Source organism: Phoxinus phoxinus (assembly GCF_949152265.1).
Source record: "Phoxinus phoxinus genome assembly, chromosome: 2".
In the NCBI taxonomy this organism is placed as follows: Eukaryota; Metazoa; Chordata; class Actinopteri; order Cypriniformes; family Leuciscidae; genus Phoxinus; species Phoxinus phoxinus.
The window spans coordinates 30,843,163-30,861,626 of NC_136877.1; the positions used below are offsets into that span (position 1 = coordinate 30,843,163).

General features: G+C 38.0%; 2 protein-coding genes across 3 annotated transcripts in view; both read left to right on the forward strand.

The window, feature by feature from the left end:
* tent4b (terminal nucleotidyltransferase 4B) overlaps positions 1 to 4,683 on the forward strand; it is a 38,430-nt gene extending 33,747 nt beyond the window's left edge. The window contains exons 7-12 of one of the 2 annotated variants that reach the window (XM_079584122.1): positions 571 to 784; positions 941 to 1,067; positions 1,746 to 1,855; positions 1,998 to 2,131; positions 2,257 to 2,400; positions 3,973 to 4,683. In XM_079584122.1, coding sequence (XP_079440248.1) covers positions 571 to 784; positions 941 to 1,067; positions 1,746 to 1,855; positions 1,998 to 2,131; positions 2,257 to 2,400; positions 3,973 to 4,113 — 870 coding nt within the window. In that variant the 3' untranslated portion in view covers positions 4,114 to 4,683. Of the gene's footprint in view, positions 1 to 570; positions 785 to 940; positions 1,068 to 1,745; positions 1,856 to 1,934; positions 2,132 to 2,256; positions 2,401 to 3,972 lie in introns of both variants that reach the window. The other variant, XM_079584121.1, reaches the window with a different exon arrangement.
* Positions 4,684 to 7,572: 2,889 nt separating this feature from the next.
* Positions 7,573 to 18,464, forward strand: part of adcy7 (adenylate cyclase 7) — a gene marked incomplete at its 3' end in the record, with an annotated part of 51,865 nt that continues 40,973 nt past the window's right edge. The window contains exon 1 of the mRNA XM_079592421.1: positions 7,573 to 7,811. The remainder of the gene's footprint in view (positions 7,812 to 18,464) is intronic.

The following is an 18,464-nucleotide window of genomic DNA, read 5'->3' on the forward strand; positions in this document are numbered from 1 at the left end:
TGACTAACTTAAACACATCTGATAGGCTACATTGCTCAACGTTGGAAAACATGTTGTAAATAGAAAGCTTTGACGCTCTTCACAGAGTGCTTACACAAACACTCACAGGAACGTTTTAAAGTAGTATCATCACATTAAATAAACCAAATAAACCTTTGGCGTGGCAAAGATTAATTTTGGCAGCCAAAATATTTTAAATGTAGGAAAAACCTTGAAAATAGAAAATGGTTATTTTAAACTTTAATAATATTTCACACTATTACTGTTTTTACTGTATTTTTATACTTATTCCTTGATTAGCATAAGACACTTAAACATTATTGACCCAAACTTTTGAACAGCAGTGTACATTAGAATACAACTTAATGCATACATCTCAACGCTGGAAAATAAATGTAATGCTTCTCTTTGTGAATATCAGCTTGCCAAAGCTTGCTTTTGTTATCAGAGGTATATGACTCCGCAGATTTACCTCCAAAGTGAAAATCACCCGTTTAATGGAAATTGTTTATAGGCTTTTTGCTAAAATAGCAATTTCATCACAATTCTAATTGCTGCTTTATTTCCCAGCTGCACTGTAGAGAGGACGCGTGTAGTTCGAACGCAAACCTGGGTGTGCTGCTGATTGAGTTTTTTGAGCTGTACGGACGGCATTTTAACTACCTGAAGACGGGGATCAGGATCAAAGACGGTGGCTCATACGTGGCCAAAGATGAAGTGCAGAAAGGCATGCTAGATGGGTACAGGCCCTCTATGCTTTACATTGAAGATCCATTGCAGCCAGGTACACATACAAACCCTTATGCACACACTGAAAAGTTTTAAACAGTCAACTGCTAAGCATTTTAAACCGTTCAACTGATATGGAAATAGCATCATAGATTGTTTGGAAGATGTTCTAATTCGTATAATTTGTTTCTGTGTGTTTTTTGTGCCACAGGAAATGATGTCGGACGAAGTTCCTATGGGGCGATGCAGGTGAAAGAGGCTTTTGATTACGCTTATGTTGTCTTAAGTCACGCTGTATCCCCAATTGCCAAGTACTATCCCAACAACAAGTCAGAGAGGTAAGACAAGAGAGTGCGTTTCATTTACTCAGCTGTTAGGGCGGGACAATATATACAATATATTTGATATTAAGTTTTATATTTGATATTAAAATTTGATAGACACTTTATTGAGCCATGATGTAATATGTAATATAGACACTAGGACCACTGTATTCAAGCTTTCTTGATTGGGGAATATGCACCCCTTATCATAGATAGCGGGTCTTCAGTCACTATTAATTGCAAGGAATAGTTGTATTTATACACTGAAGAACTTCTGGACAAACATTTTTACCTAATTGACTACAATTTCACAAATCGCATATTTGTGCACTTTTTTTTTTTTTTTTGCATACGTGTGATTTCAGTTCTTACATTTGTTCATAAACTTTAATTTCGAAAGTCCTTAAAATCCAGATTTTTATTTTGTGAGTGAAAACGTTTATACGCCGATTTTGTGCACAAATCTGAATGTACGATAAATGACACCAAATGATTCCCGCAATAAGCTTGATGCTTCTAATAAATTTCTGAGCATAGGTCAGCTCATGCCATACAATGATATGTGGAGAAAAAGACTACTGCAAACTGACAGGCAATATTGTAAAATCTAATATTAACAGTCAGAGGTAGAAAAAGATATTCTGTGATAAAATCAGGATCTCATTCTTGATTGGTTTTATCTTTTCCCCACAGTCTTCTAGGTAGAATAATCCGTGTCACACAGGAAGTAGCAGAGTACCGTGACTGGATCAGTGTGCAGTGGGGTCAGAAGAGCAACAAAGAGCCGGTCCTCAACTGTAATGGTAAGACATTATTTCTGAGCTTATTTTGATCCATCCTCACTCTAGAACGCTGAATATACATTTTTTTGTTTCTCTATAGCAAATGATGTCACACTGCTAGTTAAGCCTGAGGAACTTGATGAGTGTAATAATAACCTTTCAGAGGATGGTGTTGGGCTTCCTCCTGCCCCCCGGAGCAAAGTGTCATCCAACTACTCCTCTCCTTCCCCCTCTTCTCCTTCATCACCATCGTCATCGCCATCGCCATCTTCAACGGCCTCTAGCTCAAGTGATGCGGTAAGGACTTCATACTTTTGGCATAAAACAACCAAATAAATGATTTTACTTTGTCTGTATTTGTGAAATGCAAAGAAAAAAAGAAAAGAAAAACATGTTGTTGTTTTTTTACTGGCTTTCTGCAGGATTCTGATGGAACACCCTATAAGACAGCGAAAGCTTTGGGTGGGCGAGGCTCTTACAGTGAGAATACAGAAAGGAATCTGTCCAATCACAGATCTCAAAATCATTCAGCAACAACGCCCACCCCCACTAATAAGGGAAATAAGGTAAGAATCTGTTAGAAGTGACTATGACTATATATATATTAGGGGTGGAACGGTACATGTATTCGTATTGAACGGAAACGGTATATTTATTAGGGGTGGAACGGTACATGTATTCGTATTGAACGGTGCATCAATTTACACAGAGAATACACGGTTTAAAAATAAATAAAACTCACGAGATCGGCTCTCTGCAGAAAAAGCAGCCAATTACAATTCCCTTGTTGTACAACCTACCGAAGTTAATGAAACGTTTATGATAATAATAATAATATTCAAGTTGTACCGGCAAAAGTGCGTGTTCAGAGCTGATCGCGAGTGTCACGAGTCACCACAGCAAGCAACTAACGTTACAGCTCCTGCACTGGGATTCAAGCAGCTGCAATTTAAGGTAGGCTGATAGCGATTTTTAGAACAGCAGCGAAAATGTAAAAGGCTTTATAAACTTTAATATATCCTTTTATTGAAACTGTTGATTTGCTGTGCAAAGAGACATTTCGAAACATTTCACCCGCTGGTACTTTCACTTTTGCCGCAGAGACCCTTATGTCCTATAAGTGTGTCGTATTTTGGATAATCCGTGCAGATTTCAGTTGACGATTTTGTTTGAAGTTATTAATGACAAAACATGAATGAATGAGAAAGAAAAGAGCAGGATGTGCTTTATATCGAAAATTAAATATTAAAAGCGCGGTAAGTCTTGAAAGAGAACTGAACTCTACTGACAGGAGGCTGTGCGCGCGCAACACGTACAAGCATAGTATCCTTTGTCTTCGGTTGCGCGCCTAAACGGCCAAATAAACACAGAAATATATCAAAATGCCAAGTCGAGTATTCACGTAAACACAGTAGATGTAAGTACTGTGTGCATTCTCTCTCTCTCACACACACAAAGATGATTTATGCTCATCAGTTGGTAACTTAACCTCACAGTGAAAGTTGTGCACAATTAATTCCATATTGCAATTATTTATTGTTTGCTGAATATTTGTTTGTTTTTAGTTGTCTATGTACCTAATAATTACTACTGTTGTAATTTTATTGAAAAAAAACATCTTTAATACTAATTTTATAATATTTTTCATGGCTCCTTTGGAAAAATGCATTAACCAAAAAGGAAAAAAATGTCTCTTTGGCCTGAGACATGCACAATAAAAAAAAATTTGCCTTCTGCAATTTTGTTTTGCTTTTCCCTCCATTGTACCGAACTCTGAACCGAGGTATGAACCGAACCGTGACTTCTGTGTACCGTTCCACCCCTAGTATATATATATATATATATATATATATATAAATTATTATTATTCCTCTTCTTATTCATCTTCCTCATCTTCTTCCTGTTTTAGCTTGTTTGCTAAGCTGTCTAAAAATCTGGCATTGAATACTATATGTAAATTAACTATTATATTATGAACAAACCTTGACAAAAAATTAACAATGAATAAACTAGCCTAGATTAATAAATCCTTTAAAATGTTCACTTATATTAATATTTTAACTGATATTAAATCCGTAAATTGTTTAATTACTTTAAAATTAATGTTATATTTGTTTCTTTTTTCCTGTTTTATTCAGAGCCGACAGCTTGCTAACAAAAGTGCTCAAGGGTCACACAGCAACCCCAACAAGATGCAGCAACACAACAAGTCTCAAAAACTGCTCCTAAAGAAGAGGAAACCTCAGCGTGAGGTAGCGCATGGGGACCTGTGTAGATAGGGGGAGCTGTTACTGCAGACTCACACCTGCTCTTAATTTTTCTGACCACTGAAGGGTGCTGGTGGTATCATTTTTCTCTCCTGTCCCACTGTTCAAGGGATGCGTGTGACTTTGTAGCTGGAAAAGGAAAAGAACAAAACACACACAAAAAAAGAATAAGTCAAGTGGGGCATATGCCATGGGACTGAAATCATGTGGGAGAGTTTAGGCCTGAACTCTACTGGCTTCTGCACAGCTTCTGCTCACTGCCTATAGGGGAGCTGCACTGCTCTACTGGAGAAGTGGAGGACCAGAGAATGTAGGAGAGAGAGAATTCAACTTGAGCAATACCTGAAGCCCTGGACTTTTGCCTCACTGAGGAAAACTGAAATTAAAAAAAAAGAAAAAAAAGACTCAAATTACATAAAAATGTTATATTGAAACTGCAAAGATTTTTAAATGTCAAAAAAAACAACATGAAAATGTAATTAGTACAAGAGAAATTATGCATGTTCTTTTTTGAAGAGTGGTTCTTTTTTGTCATGTACACAGATTATACAAATATTTGTACAAGAAAACAGAAAACGATACAAAAAAGGAAAAAAAAGACAAAAAAAAACTAAAAATACCCCAAAAATATGATCAAACATGAAAATGGTTTCATAATACTTTTATAGTATTGTTCAAATTTTGCCATGCTATAGATGTACACACATTAATAGAAAAACAGCTCCTCACAGCTATGTATGGGTTTTGGTTCAATTGCCAACCCCTATCATCAGCCTCTTCTGCTGTTAAATTGTTTGTGTAATGTTGTTTGGCTATTGGCAAAAAAGAGAGCGTGTGAGTTTGAGAGAGAGAGAGAGAGGTGTGTGAGAGAGAGAGAGAGAGTGTGAGTTTGAGTGAGAGAGTAAGTGTGTGTGTAAGAGAGAGTTTGAGTGAGAGGGACTGTTTGTGTGTGTGTGACAGAGAGAGAGGGAGAGTGTTTGTGTGTGTGTGTGTGTGTGTGTGTGACAGAGAGAGAGGGAGAGTGTTTGTCTGTGTGTGTGTGTGTGTGAGTTTGTTTGTGAGAGAGAGAGAGAGAGTGTGTGAGTTTGTTTGAGAGAGAGAGAGTTTTTGTGCTAGTGAGAGAGATTGCGCTAACAAGATCATTGCTGTCTGTCTGCTAGAGGAGAAAAGTGTGATGATCTGGAAAATTGACGAACACTACAGCTGTGGTTTCCAATCTGCTTCTCTGAATGATCTGTCCATCACAACACAAGTTGTATTTGTTAATGTATTTATTTTTATCAATGACAGCAGATTTCTATATGCTGACCATTGTGGCCAGATATGTTTTGTGTTCTGTCTTAGGGCTGAGTGGCAAAACATGATTGTTGCTTGTAATGTAGTGTGCTTTATATTTTCTGTCAAGTAGCCCATTTTCCGATAACAATTGAGTGACCAAGTTTATTTCTGAAAGTACATTTTAACAGAGGTATAGAAAAGGTGGTTTAAACATTTTTATTTGTGGCTGGTCTACTTAAAGGGAGATAATTTGTTTGTTTTATTTTTTTTTTCGCCATTCCACTGGATCTTGATGTATTGAACGTAAGAATGCCCGATCTCTCAAAATTAATATTGCAGTTCTTCAGATAAACAGTAGGTGGTGGTGTAACCTAGGGTTATTTCATACACTGTAATTCCCCTGACTTGATTTTTTTTTTTTTTTTTTTTTTTTAAATAACGATTTTCCTAATAGTTTTGAAAAACGTACACCAGAGATATGAGTATAAGAGATGATGGCTTTTGATAAGGTAATACTGTATTGAGTGTATGTGATGCTATTATGGAGTATCAAAGCCAGTAGTATATGTCTTAACCAGATGGATGCCACTATAATAGAGTGAGAGATGCAGAGACAGCGATTAGAGGATCATTAGTGCCACAGCCAGTGCTCCAGACAGCTTTACTACACATGTATCCATGAACATCCATGCAATAAAAAAATGACAGCACAACTATCAAACATCAAAGTGGTACATTTACTATTTCTGCTGAACACTTTTTTTTTAAGTTAAATTGTGTTACTGTCCTAATGTTAAGTGTACCAATTGTTGTTTGGAATTTTATTTATATTGTTCTATGGCTTGGTATAGGCTGTTTAGCTAAATGCCAGCAAATGTTGTTCAATAGTCACTGGGAGCAGCAAAACGCAACTTGACTAAATGCAAACCTGACATTATTTGCGGTCTCCAAGATTCAGGTATGCTTTGATAAATATATTCACCGATTTATGCTTGGTTCTGCATTGTTTGAGATTTAAAATTTGCTGCTAGCATTTACTGGACGTACAAACTCCTTTTTTTTCCCCCAATAGAAAATACTTTTATCTTGCTTTCAGATGAGTTATTTTTAAAAGTGTATCATCAGCTTGAGCTTAAGCAGCTCCATTTTACGTGTGAAACAAATTTTGAATTGCACCAGGTTTAACATGACACTGAAAGCATTGATAATCTTAAAATAGGCTTAGTTAAAATCCCAACTCTTAAGTGTGTTTTTTGAATGTTGGAGACTCCTCACCCATTGCAGAAGAATTGAGCTACATCTTTTGTCCAGGTGGGAAGCTTTGCCCTAGACAGACTCGGAAATTGTCTTCATCCTCCTCTTAATTGTCTTTGACATGCCAATACAGTCACACTTCACCATTTTTGTGATCTGTGATTTATATATATATGTATATATATATACAATCTATGATAATAAAGGAGTGTTTTGGGAACAATTATTGCTCCTTGAGCAGTCATATCACTTTCCAAAAGCATTGTCAGCAATTAATAAAAGAAAAAACAAAGAAAAAAAGGCTTTTTAATTATACTTTTTGTATATTTCCTACTTGTAGTGCCTCTCTATGAAGTATAGGCTATTCCAGCTGCTTCACTGATATGTAAAGCACAGAACTGCAGCTTTTGCATTGTTTCTGTTGACTTCTCAATAGTCATGTCTATGTTAAAAACTGGTAATCCCAAAAAGGAACGAATATTGAATATGCATAAACAGTTATTTGTATTATTTTTATATGTCATGATTGATCTTTATTTTGAAATGAAATTGTTTTGAGTTATTGTTTGGAGGCTGTCACTCATTAGCTCTTATAACTACTATAAGACCAATATGTTTCATATATTTTTGTGAGAACGAAAAGGCAATAAAGCTCCATTTTGAACTCAATCATAAGGAAGATCTGTATTCTACAATAAAAATGCACTTTAAAATCAGCAGTGTTAGCTGTGTTTTATTTTTATTATAATTTACAATCCAAGGCTACAACAAAAACACACACACAAGAATACAGTGTGATCACAGTTACATTCATTAAACATACAAAGTGGACACCAGTGTGGACATGTGCAGAAGAGAAACAATTTCTTCTCGTTTTTCCCCGTTGATTAGATTTGTTTCAGCATGCAAATACGAAGTCTCACACAGTTCAGACACCACAGAAACAGTCGTGTTTTTGCTGCACGCGGGGAGGCGCGCGCAAAGCAGACATGATACGAGGTAGTTTCGGTAGCGCGTGCACAGTTTTGTGATCGAGCTGGAGCTCGAGCATCTGCGAGAGAGACAGACAAGATTTTACACTGTCAAACACGGAACCGAAGGACACAATCAAATTTATCTAATCGCCGTGGGATTCTGCTACAGAAAAACTGAATTTAGCACTCGACAGTAGCGGCCAGGTGAGTGAAGTTTCTGGCTTTAGTGAATTAGATACCTGTAGAGTAGCCTACAGTTAGACTCCCGAAGGGAAATAAGTGAACAAAGATGTTCTTTGTTTGTTTTTTTCGTTTTAAAATGTAATATTAGGTGGTTAATTTACGTTTTCGGTTAAACGAGTGCTTCTTCTGCCTGAGATCATCATCACAGGTCTCTTTTCGTGTCTGCAGGGCATCGTCAGTTCGGCTCGGAGAGAAAGCGTAAACATTCCTGACTGAAAATCTATATTATTCCCGTAGCCTATTATTAATAGCTACACGTTGAAGGAATGTTGTCCAGCCTTACAGAAAGAGTTCAAATGCCATGAAATAGTTGGGACTAATGTCGTTGTCTCCTTTGTTTGAAGTATCATCAGTGTAGAGCTCAAACACATCTCGTCCCGTGAACAGGGGACATGTGAAGGGTAACTGAGTGTCTGTTGGGACTAGTGTTGATGTCCCAAATCTTTCTGAATACAGATACTATGCTGTTCCTTATAAAAGTACATTTCAAATACAGTCAACACAGCTGAAGCTGCAATCCTCCGGCAATGTCTGCTAGATAGTGGAAGTAACTTGTTTGCTTCTTGACATAAATGGTCTCTGTACAGGAAATGAATATGTTAGTGTGCATGAATCTAAGTGCAGGGGGAGCTTATCGTATGCAGTGTACTCTAAGCAAACAAAGCCATTGGGCTTACCATCTGAAAGTGAACAGAGGAGAAAGACAGATAAAACAAAAGGCAATTGATTAAACTCGATTCAGTGGATTTTTAAAAGTTTAGAGTTGAATTCTCTAGTCCTGGAAAACCTATATGGGCAGTTCTGTCTTGAATATAAATTGCTTTGCACTTAGACTTAGAAATCAAAGTTTCTATATTATATGTTTTATTTTTTTGGAATATCCTCTCCAGCAATCTTTATGTCTTGATTAAGAAGAGAGAGAAAAAAGTCTAGTAATCATGCACGACTGGAAAAGTAATGGAAAATCACTGGTCATAAAGGGTGGAAACCCTTAAAAAAGCCATGACTGAAGTTGAAACCTCACAGAGGAAGTGTCCACTAATCTTCTGTAAACTGCTGCAAGTTTGACAGAAATGAATGGTTTTGAAATATCAAAGTATAATTGTATGCAAATATGTGCATTTTCTAATTTGTCATTGATGCAATTGCTGTTGTTAAAAATGGTTTCTGCCATGTCAGAGCTGCTGTTTAACATTGACATTGAATCAATCACTGCATGATTCGTTCAGAAACAGGTCATGTAAACTAACATTTTTTGAGTACTTATGACAAGATGTCAAGAATAATGATGACTGACATTTGATGGATCACACATCTTACCACAATAGAGTCATTTTGGTACAGAATCTGGCACGACAGCCGCATTCAGCACTGTACAGATAAACTCTTGCACTCAGAAACGTTCATGATGATGAAAGAATTTAGGAGACAGGAAGTGATTCTGAAGTTTACTGAAATAAAAATATTTGCTTTTTGGTGTTATTAACAGTCAGCTACTGGAACATAACTTTTAAGTTATTAACCTTTTCCCGGTATTACTATTATTATTATTATTTTTTTTTTTTTACTCAACTGAAAGGGATTTTGTTTGTTTTTGGTAAATTTGAATGAAAGTACATTTTAAAACCTAACCCTAACTCAAATAGTAAATCTTACAATTGTTATTATTATGTAATACATATTATCTAATGTTCTGTCACCACTTCTAATGCCAATTGAATGGAGTCTTAGACTTCTTGAAAGCCGACTCATATAATATGCAAGGAAGTAATAAATTAGCACTTAATGTCACCCTATATGGGCTAATGGGACATTCATTCTTACTCGATGGCAGACTGGATTGTGCTTTCATTTTGAGAGGGAACAATCTATAAAAATCTATGAGAGTGAGATGTATGGGTTCCACTATGACATGAGATGCCTGATGCAGGACACGTTTCCAAGCTAGTCAAGCTAGTCTAGTCTTGCTTTCTAGTTGAGAAATGTCCCTGTTGTGAGCCTTAAACATATTATATTATGCACATACAAAATACAAGTGGATTAATACAACTCCCAAACTGAAGGTGAAAGTGCATTGTTGTGTTTTCTGTATGAGTTTGTGTTGGGCATCTGTTGAACAGAGAGTTCACTGAGAGCCTGACCGTGCCTGAAAGCAAGTGACAAGCAGACAGCCTTACTTACAGACATAAGGTTAATTATAACCTCACACCAAATGTGCTAAAGCATTGTGGTCAGACTACTAATGTGTACATGCATGAGTAAAAGCAGTGTGCAAGCATTAGTGTGCATTTCTATTTTGGACTTTCCAGTGTCTTAAAATATATTTCAAAGCTAAAGCTCTGCTTGTTGATTCCTGGGAAGGTTGCCATACAATTTCAATGATTATTATTGAATGTTTGTCAAATATAACTTTTTTAATTATTGTCCTGCCAAGATCATTTTTGTAGTTTGCCTCTTTGCCTCTACAACTCTGATTATTATAATATTATTAAAATCTCAATAATAGACTCAATATTACATTTTGGAATTTGCAGTGGCCACAGAGGCTAAATGTAAATTCGATTGTGCAAAAAGTCAGTTTTACTGAACATGTATGGATATGTGTATGCATACTGTATGTGTGTCTGTGTAATTTTAGTAATAATGACATCATCTATGTTCCTATCTCCTACTTTAAAAGAAATGCACAATCGCTCCTTAAGACAATGGAGAACTGCTAGATCACTTATGCTTAATTTGAGAAGCACATGGACCCTCTCTGACCCTTGACTTGTTCTCCACCCTTCTATCTCGCTAATGCTGGAGATCTATATATGGTAGAGGCTAGAGAGGTTAAACATTCAACTGTGTGTGTGTGTGTGTGTCTAGGATGTTCTTCTCTGATATTCCATAAGTTTTGCCCACCTCTGTCCCATGTGTTGCACACTCCCTTCCTCCTGTGGAGATTTTCTGGAGTGTACCATCCTTATATCCACACAGGCGATGTCTTTTCCACTGAATGGAATTTGGAGCACTTTCAGGGAGTGACTTCCTGAGCTTACTTTTGTTTTTTGTCTTACACTTACACACAGTTGTCTGCAAATTTTGAAGTTACTTTATTGCTAAAAATAGTAAAAAAAGAAAAAAAGAAAAAACTTTATCTCAATTGAAAATGAACAAACTATTTAATTTTTTACTTAAAGTTCCACTGTCCACCTTAATATAACAGCTTCAAAGTCATTTCAATGGTAAACAAACTCGTAGTAGGGCGAATCATCCCTATAGCAAATCTGGGGGGGACGCCACTGGAAAAAACAGCTATGCAAGTTTGAGAGGTGGCGCCCCCGACAAATCTTGCGAGAATCACGACTTGCTTTACGGCACGACGTCAGATACATCAACAATCTATGAAATCAAGCAAGCAATCAAGCAAAAGAAAACGAGAAACTGACCGCGTGAGGAACCGGACAAGAGTCTCACTCGGTCAGGCTTTCACTCGTTGGCGAGAGCTAAAAAGCAGCAATGGATCCAACAGCAATGCTTACCTGGCGTTCTTGTTGATGGACTAGTAGACATCTTCGGAGGCTATCTGTGCCTGTTCGATGTCCGACGCTTTGTAAGGCGTTGTGTCAGGAGGAAAGATAGGCTCACAGATGGAAGTTTTTACAGAGGCCAGACAGACTCACGGTGATTGGCATCTCACAACTTGCACTTTATTCCCCAATCAAACTCATGTAACTGTCTGCCTCACATTCTACCGTCCACAGCGTTACTTGGTAAACAAAAATAGGATAAGAATGAGCATCAAACAGAAATAACCCGGCGCCGCATACGTGGGGTGTTCGAGGCGCACATACAATACAGACTGTCTGCCGACAGTTCAACAGGGCGTGCGCAGCTCTTAAAGGGGTCATATAATGCCCTTTTTGTACAAGTTAATATGATTCTTTAGGGTCTAAATGAAAAGTTTGTAATATACTTTAATAAAACATTCTCATTAGTATTGTAAGAAAACACTAATTTTACCTGGTCAAAAACAGCTATTTTTTCAGCACGCCATTTAAGTGCATGTGTCTTTAAATGATAATGAGCTTTGCTCACCCCGCCCCTCTTTTCTGTGGGGCATTTTAACACAACACACGTGGAGTGTTACCTCGACAACAGTTGAGGGAATATTTTGGAGAAAGAATGGCAGCGAGAGTCTCTGAGGACACATCTGTGCTACCGTATCAATTTGAACCGGAATCGGACCCAGAAAAGATGACGACCCAGAAGAAGTTCGACAATTAAGGCTCGAACAGGACGTTTCTGAATGCTTGGTTAATGTCACTTTGATCTATCTTTGTACTGGTAGGGTAGAGTAGTGAGATACGAACGCTATGTGTTGACTGATGTATACGTTAGTTCATTGACAGATTGATGTTACAGCTAGCTAATGGTCATGTAAAACTTAAACAGAAATAGTTGGTGCCGATTCTTTTTTCAGGAGCAAGCTTCTTAGCAAAACTACTGACCCTCGTTTATAAAGCAGTCTGGTGAGAAATGATTCGCGCAAACATGAAAGCATTGACGTTGATCGTGGGGAATATTCCCTTCGAAAACAAAACTCAGCCACTGCGTCTTCAGCGGTTCAGATTTAGGAACATCAAAATGACTGCTGTGTTCGTTATTACACCCAAGAGTAGAACACCACAATCGCTTAGACGCCATTCTGCTCCAGCGTATCAACAATGGCGGACTATGATGACAACTCGCTCAGGGTGGTTCTGTGTTGAAATGCTGCTGTCAATTAACAATCGTGGGAGGGGTGTCCGACCATGTGATGTCACACGGTCAGACAGCTCGATTTGAGACGGGAAAACATAGAAGGAGATAAAAAAAAAACACTGGATGGATTTTTATCATTATATGATGGTTGTGTACAGGCACTGCCAACACACATATCAGTACAATCAACTTAAAAGTGCATCATGTACCATTATATGACCCCTTTAAAGGGGCCACAGCTTATTTCCACTCGATACAGCTTCCATCCTACTGAACAGGTACCGATATACAGGGGGAGGGGACATAATAATTACATAATAATAGCCCTGTCTAAGAATGGTGTCACATTTATTAATAATACAAGATCAAGAACAGCGATGTTTGATGGTGGAAAGACTTTGTGAAAACCCAAATGATGTGCTTCACTTTGACGACAAAAAATTCTGACAAATAATTACAGGCTTCTATTAAATAAAAGGATTAGGCTTTGCCTTTTCGACCAAGCTTATTAAAACTTCACTTAATGAAAAGCACCACTTATTTTGTTTCTCCATTCTCCAGTTTTTCCATTTTCAGACCTGAGAGTTGATTACCGAACTCGATGGAGGGGTTTAAGATTTCCTAACTACATATAAGATGAGATGTTATAAGATAAGAATCCTAAATCAACTTATGATTTGCTTCTGTAAAACGAATTTGTGAAAAATCCTAAATTAACATTTCAGATCTTAACTTAAGACTTAAGATAGAAAGTTTCTGTAATATGCCCCCTGTACTTTAAAGGTAGGGTAGGTCATTTTGGAGAAGCTAGCAATAGCTAGCTAGCTTTGAATGCATGAGATACCACTCTCCCTTCAGAGAATCTCTAAAGCCTCCTCCAAAACACATGAACACACACAGCCAGAGCAGAGTCTGCAAATTTTCACTAGGAAAGAGATGATGTTAAATTACCTCATGTCTCAAAGCACATAGAATTACAATAATAATGAACGTACACAACATACAGAGCTCTTACTTGTACCACCTGACTGCTGCAGTTTCATTTCGGTGTTGATAGTGTTGATACAGAAACACATCCTCCAAGTTGATGACGTATATCTGTGCGAACTGGGTGCACGGAGACATAGAAATACATATGTTGACAAGGACATTTTTTGGTCCTGAGACTTCCACAGAAGATATATGTACATGTAATATAGATTGCTATCAGGATGTGAAGAGAGTTTCAACCAGTATAACAAAACTTTTTTTTTTTTATTGCCTACCCTACCTTTAAGGAATGATGGCCACTAAATCCCCTAATCTCATTGATGTTTTTTTATAGGCAATTACACAAAATCAATCTGTCCAGTAATGTAATCACCAAACCAATAACAGACGAAGTGGTGCCACGCTGCTCTTTAAAGGCCTTAGTGGGATATTTAATATGGTATGGTAGATCATTATTGTGTTTCATTTTTGAGTGCTGTGGCCTTGACAGATAGGCTGGGTCCATCTGCAGAAATCCGACCATACCACACATATGACAAACACACACTCTTTAGAGAGGGAGAGAGAGAGAGAGATCTGGCGATTGTAGTACAGTGACAGCATCAGACATCTGTTGTATTAAATGTTAAGCAAACAGTCCATGTAGTGTGATCACAGCTACCACAAAAGGTTACTGACTGTCACTCGGAAGGTCAAAACTGCTTCCCCTCAGTGCAGTCTGCTGCAGTTCTGGCTTTGTGGGCAGTGAAGCATGTGCTGTTTGATCTATTTTAGATTTTGACTATTTGAGTTGCTTAACAGCTCTGTGTTAAAACAAGATCTCACACTTCTGTGTTCAAGCTGTGTGGAGGAGTTGTAGAGTTTGCAGCCATCTCTTGAAAAGGCTGGAGTCAAATTCTAAACACTTCAGTGTCATCAGGTGATTAATAGGGTCTCCTGTGTGTGTGTGTGTGTGTACTAAAAACAAGTATGCCGCACTAGATTTAGCAAAACATTGAAGTTTTATTGTGGAATCCATGTTTTGGTAAACCTTCTCAAGGATTCTTCTACCGTATTTTCTCTGATGTGATGACCACATGCTACTGCAGTTTTACTTTAGATGCCTGAAATTCTCAGTAACGGTTTACTACGTAAAAGGTCTATGGCGTTTATGTAATTCTATCCTCTTAAAAATACACTATGTAAGAGACTTTAATATGAAGCCGAATACTTCAAAGAGTTCATCAGGTTTTGAGATTACACAAGGTCATGGCGGATCTTCTTTGGCCTGTGAGAGATGAAGAGGTTATTTCATTTGCCACGTCTTACCGTCTGATCCTCTCATATAAAGCACACTTGAGCTGATAAAAAAAGCATATCTGTTGTCTTTGTTATGGTGTCTTTCCTGTAATCCCTTTCTTATTCTCTCATTTTGTTTTTCCTCCCTCCCTCTTTACCCTCATCTGCTGTAGCGCACCAGTCTGATTAATTGTCCCATATATCCTCTGCCTATCCCCTCCCTCAACCCCTCAAAAAACCCTTTCTCCCACAGGCACAAAAGCTTGCATTTAAGCAAACAGTAGTTGATAACAGCACAAATATTATGATTATAATATAAAGCGGAGGAGCGGCATCCGTGTGTCACATGTATTCTGAACATTCTTTCGCTGTGTGTGATTGCTCGTAGCACTGATGTAATGTTTTGTCTAGCCTTGTCTTCTCGTTTTTTCCACCGTCTCTCCTTCACACGCGCTCTCATCCTGAGATGCAGAGGTGTGGACATTATCCCTGCACGGTGTGGACTGTGTGGAAGTTCTCCCGCTCTTGACCCGTTTGACACTCTTGTGTCTTTGTCCTAAAAGATGTGACACTTGAAGCTCTTTCTGAAGATCATTTGCCGTTGAAAGGTATTTCAGGTGCTTATTTGAAGCATTGTATAGTGTGTGTCGCCGCAGTGTTTTTTTGTATGGATTCCGTTCATCTTAATCCCTTATTAAACACCGACTATTGCATGCTTTTGCGATATTTTGCATTTGTTATTATGTATGTATGGGATTGAGCATGCCAGATTTAGGTGTATTTGTAACAGTGTTTGTGAATGGGTTTTGAGATGGGATTCTCTTTCCTAAATGGTGTGTTATGAAGAGACCAACTAAACCTGTTGTCCACTATGCATTTTTTCCTTTCTTTTTGTTAAAGGGATGGTTAACTCTTTAAGGAAAAATCTGCCATCTTTTATTCACTTATGCACGCCCGTTGGCTTCCATTGTATGGAAAAAACAGTTGAAACTGTCTTCAAACATCTTCTCTTGTGCTACGCTGAAGAAAGAAAAATATATACATTTGTGAATGACATATATAGTGAGTAAATTATAACAATAGTCCTTAGTCTGGGTATAGTGCCATATTTAATGTTTGACAGGTATGAAATCGAGGCTGAGAGGGGTAGAAGTACAGTTTGTTCAATAGATGGTTCTGTAGTTTCTTAGCATTTCAGTTGTTCAGATGACAAATTGTAAAAAAAGAAGAAAAAAAAAAAAAATTTGTTTTGCAAATGTTGTGATCAGGTCCTTTACCTTCATATAGTAAAGACTATTGTCTATCCCTCAGAGACTTGTTTTCATCTGCATAAAATTCAATATGGTGTCTGCCCTGACTAATGTCTGTTGTTGGGTGAATTATCCCTTTAAATCATCATTTATCTGGGCTAAACTTATCCTAGGCTTGTTCGTCTTGAACCGGCGCTGCACAGACCGATCGGTTTATGACATCAAAGTACCGCGAGAGCAATTCAAAAGCATAAGGAGCGGTCTACTTTTTATTCGCTCTCGCGGTACTTCGATGTCATTCATCGATCGGTCTGTGCAGTGCCGGTTCAAGTCGAACAAGCCTCCTGTCTTTGTTAAAGGGACAGTTCACCCAAAATGAAAATTATGTTATCATTTACTCGCTTGGTTTGGACCCCATTGACTTCCATAGAATGGACAAAAACGGTTGAAACATATTTAGAATTTCTTTTGTGTTCCACAGAAGAAGAACAAAATATGTTTGGAAAAAACATGGGTGGGGAGGGTGATTAAATTATGACATAATTAAATGTTGGGATTTAAAATCACCTTTTTGTAAATTTGGTGTGTTTACTCTGTTGATGGTTTTCCACCGATAGGCGACTGGAGACATCAAGTATAGATGGAGAACAGAAACGAAGAATTGCGTTCCTTGAATGGTGCGGAGGCTTCGTAGGTTTGAAAGCACCTGAAGGCCAGAAAGAGTGATAGAGTCTGTGTGTTTGTGCTCTGTAAGAGTCCAGGTGTTCAGGTCTAATGTCACATGACACGTCTGAGACACACTTATCTTTGTACTGTGACAAGTGAATTGCGGAGCTCGAGAAAACGACAGTCCTTCTTCATTGAAATCTCTCAGAAAAGGTTAATTGTTGTTTGAAGCGACGTACCTCACTGCTCTATACTGCACTGCCTTCAGCCCTGTAGTTAGGGAAATGAGTCACGGTTGCTAAGGAAATGGGTTGGTGTGTGGTTAGATTGAGTAGACATCTAAGGTTGTCTTTGATGAGAGTTTTTGCTCTGCTCAGAAAATGGTGGATTCTGTCTTCTGCTTTTGTGTGTGCTGTGTTTCTTTGACTTATTAATCTACTGCCCACTCACTCTGACTGCCTTTATCAGCACAAACTCATCTCTGTCTTTATGCAACATCTGTCACGTCATCATCATTAAACGTGCAGGTGTGTAACTTTAAATGTTGAAGTGTGCTTTCTTTGGAAAAGAGTATGGTCTGAACATGTTTTTCATAACGTGAGTTTGGAGAATGTGTCATGGCGACGTTTCTCAGTTTCTCACCTGTTGCTCTTAATGGAATTGACGTTTTAATTAACATTTTAAATTGAGATCTTACTGGTAGAGTTCATGTATGTGTATATGTGTGTGTGTGTGTGTGTGTGTGTGTGTGTGTGTGTGTGTGTGTGTGTGTGTGTGTGTGTGTGTGTGTGTGTGTGTGTGTGTGTGTGTGTGTGTGTGTGTGTGTGTGTGTGTGTGTGTGTGTGTGAGAGAGAGTGACCAGAAAAAGGGTGTTAAAGGGAGATGATTAATGAACAAGATAGCTATTTTCACTGAGCTAATAATCAACCTTTCAACTTCCCTCTCAGTCATACATTCATAACAGTCACAGATTTCTTACCTAAATGCTGAGCTGATACAGTACAGGTGCTGGTCATATAATTAGAATATCATGAAAAAGTTGATTTAATTCACTAATTCCATTCAAAAAGTAAAACTGGTATATTATATTCATTCATTACACACAGACTGATATATTTCAAATGTTTATTTCTTTTTATAACGGACAACTAATGAAAATCCCAAATTCAGTATCTCAGAAAATTAGAATATGACTTAAGACCAATACAAAAAAAAGGATTTTTAGAAATGCTGGCCAACTGAAAAGTATGAACATGAAAAGTATGAGCATGTCCAGCACTCAATACTGAGTTGCGGCTCCTTTTGCCTGAATAACTGCAGCAATGCGGCGCGGCATGGAGTCGGTCAGTCTGTGGCACTGCTCAGGTGTTATGAGAGCCCAGGTTGCTCTGATAGGGGCCTTCAGCTCTTCTGCATTGTTGGGTCTGGCGTATCACATCTTCCTCTTCACAATTCCCCATAGATTTTCTATAGGGTTAAGGTCAGGCGAGTTTGCTGGCCAATTAAGAACAGGGATACCATGGTCCTTAAACCAGGTACTGGTAGCTTTGGCACTGTGTGCAGGTGCCAAGTCCTGTTGGAAAATGAAATCTGCATCTCCATAAAGTTGGTCAGCAGCAGGAAGCATGAAGTGCTCTAAAACTTCCTGGTAGACGGCTGCGTTGACCTGGGACCTCAGAAAACA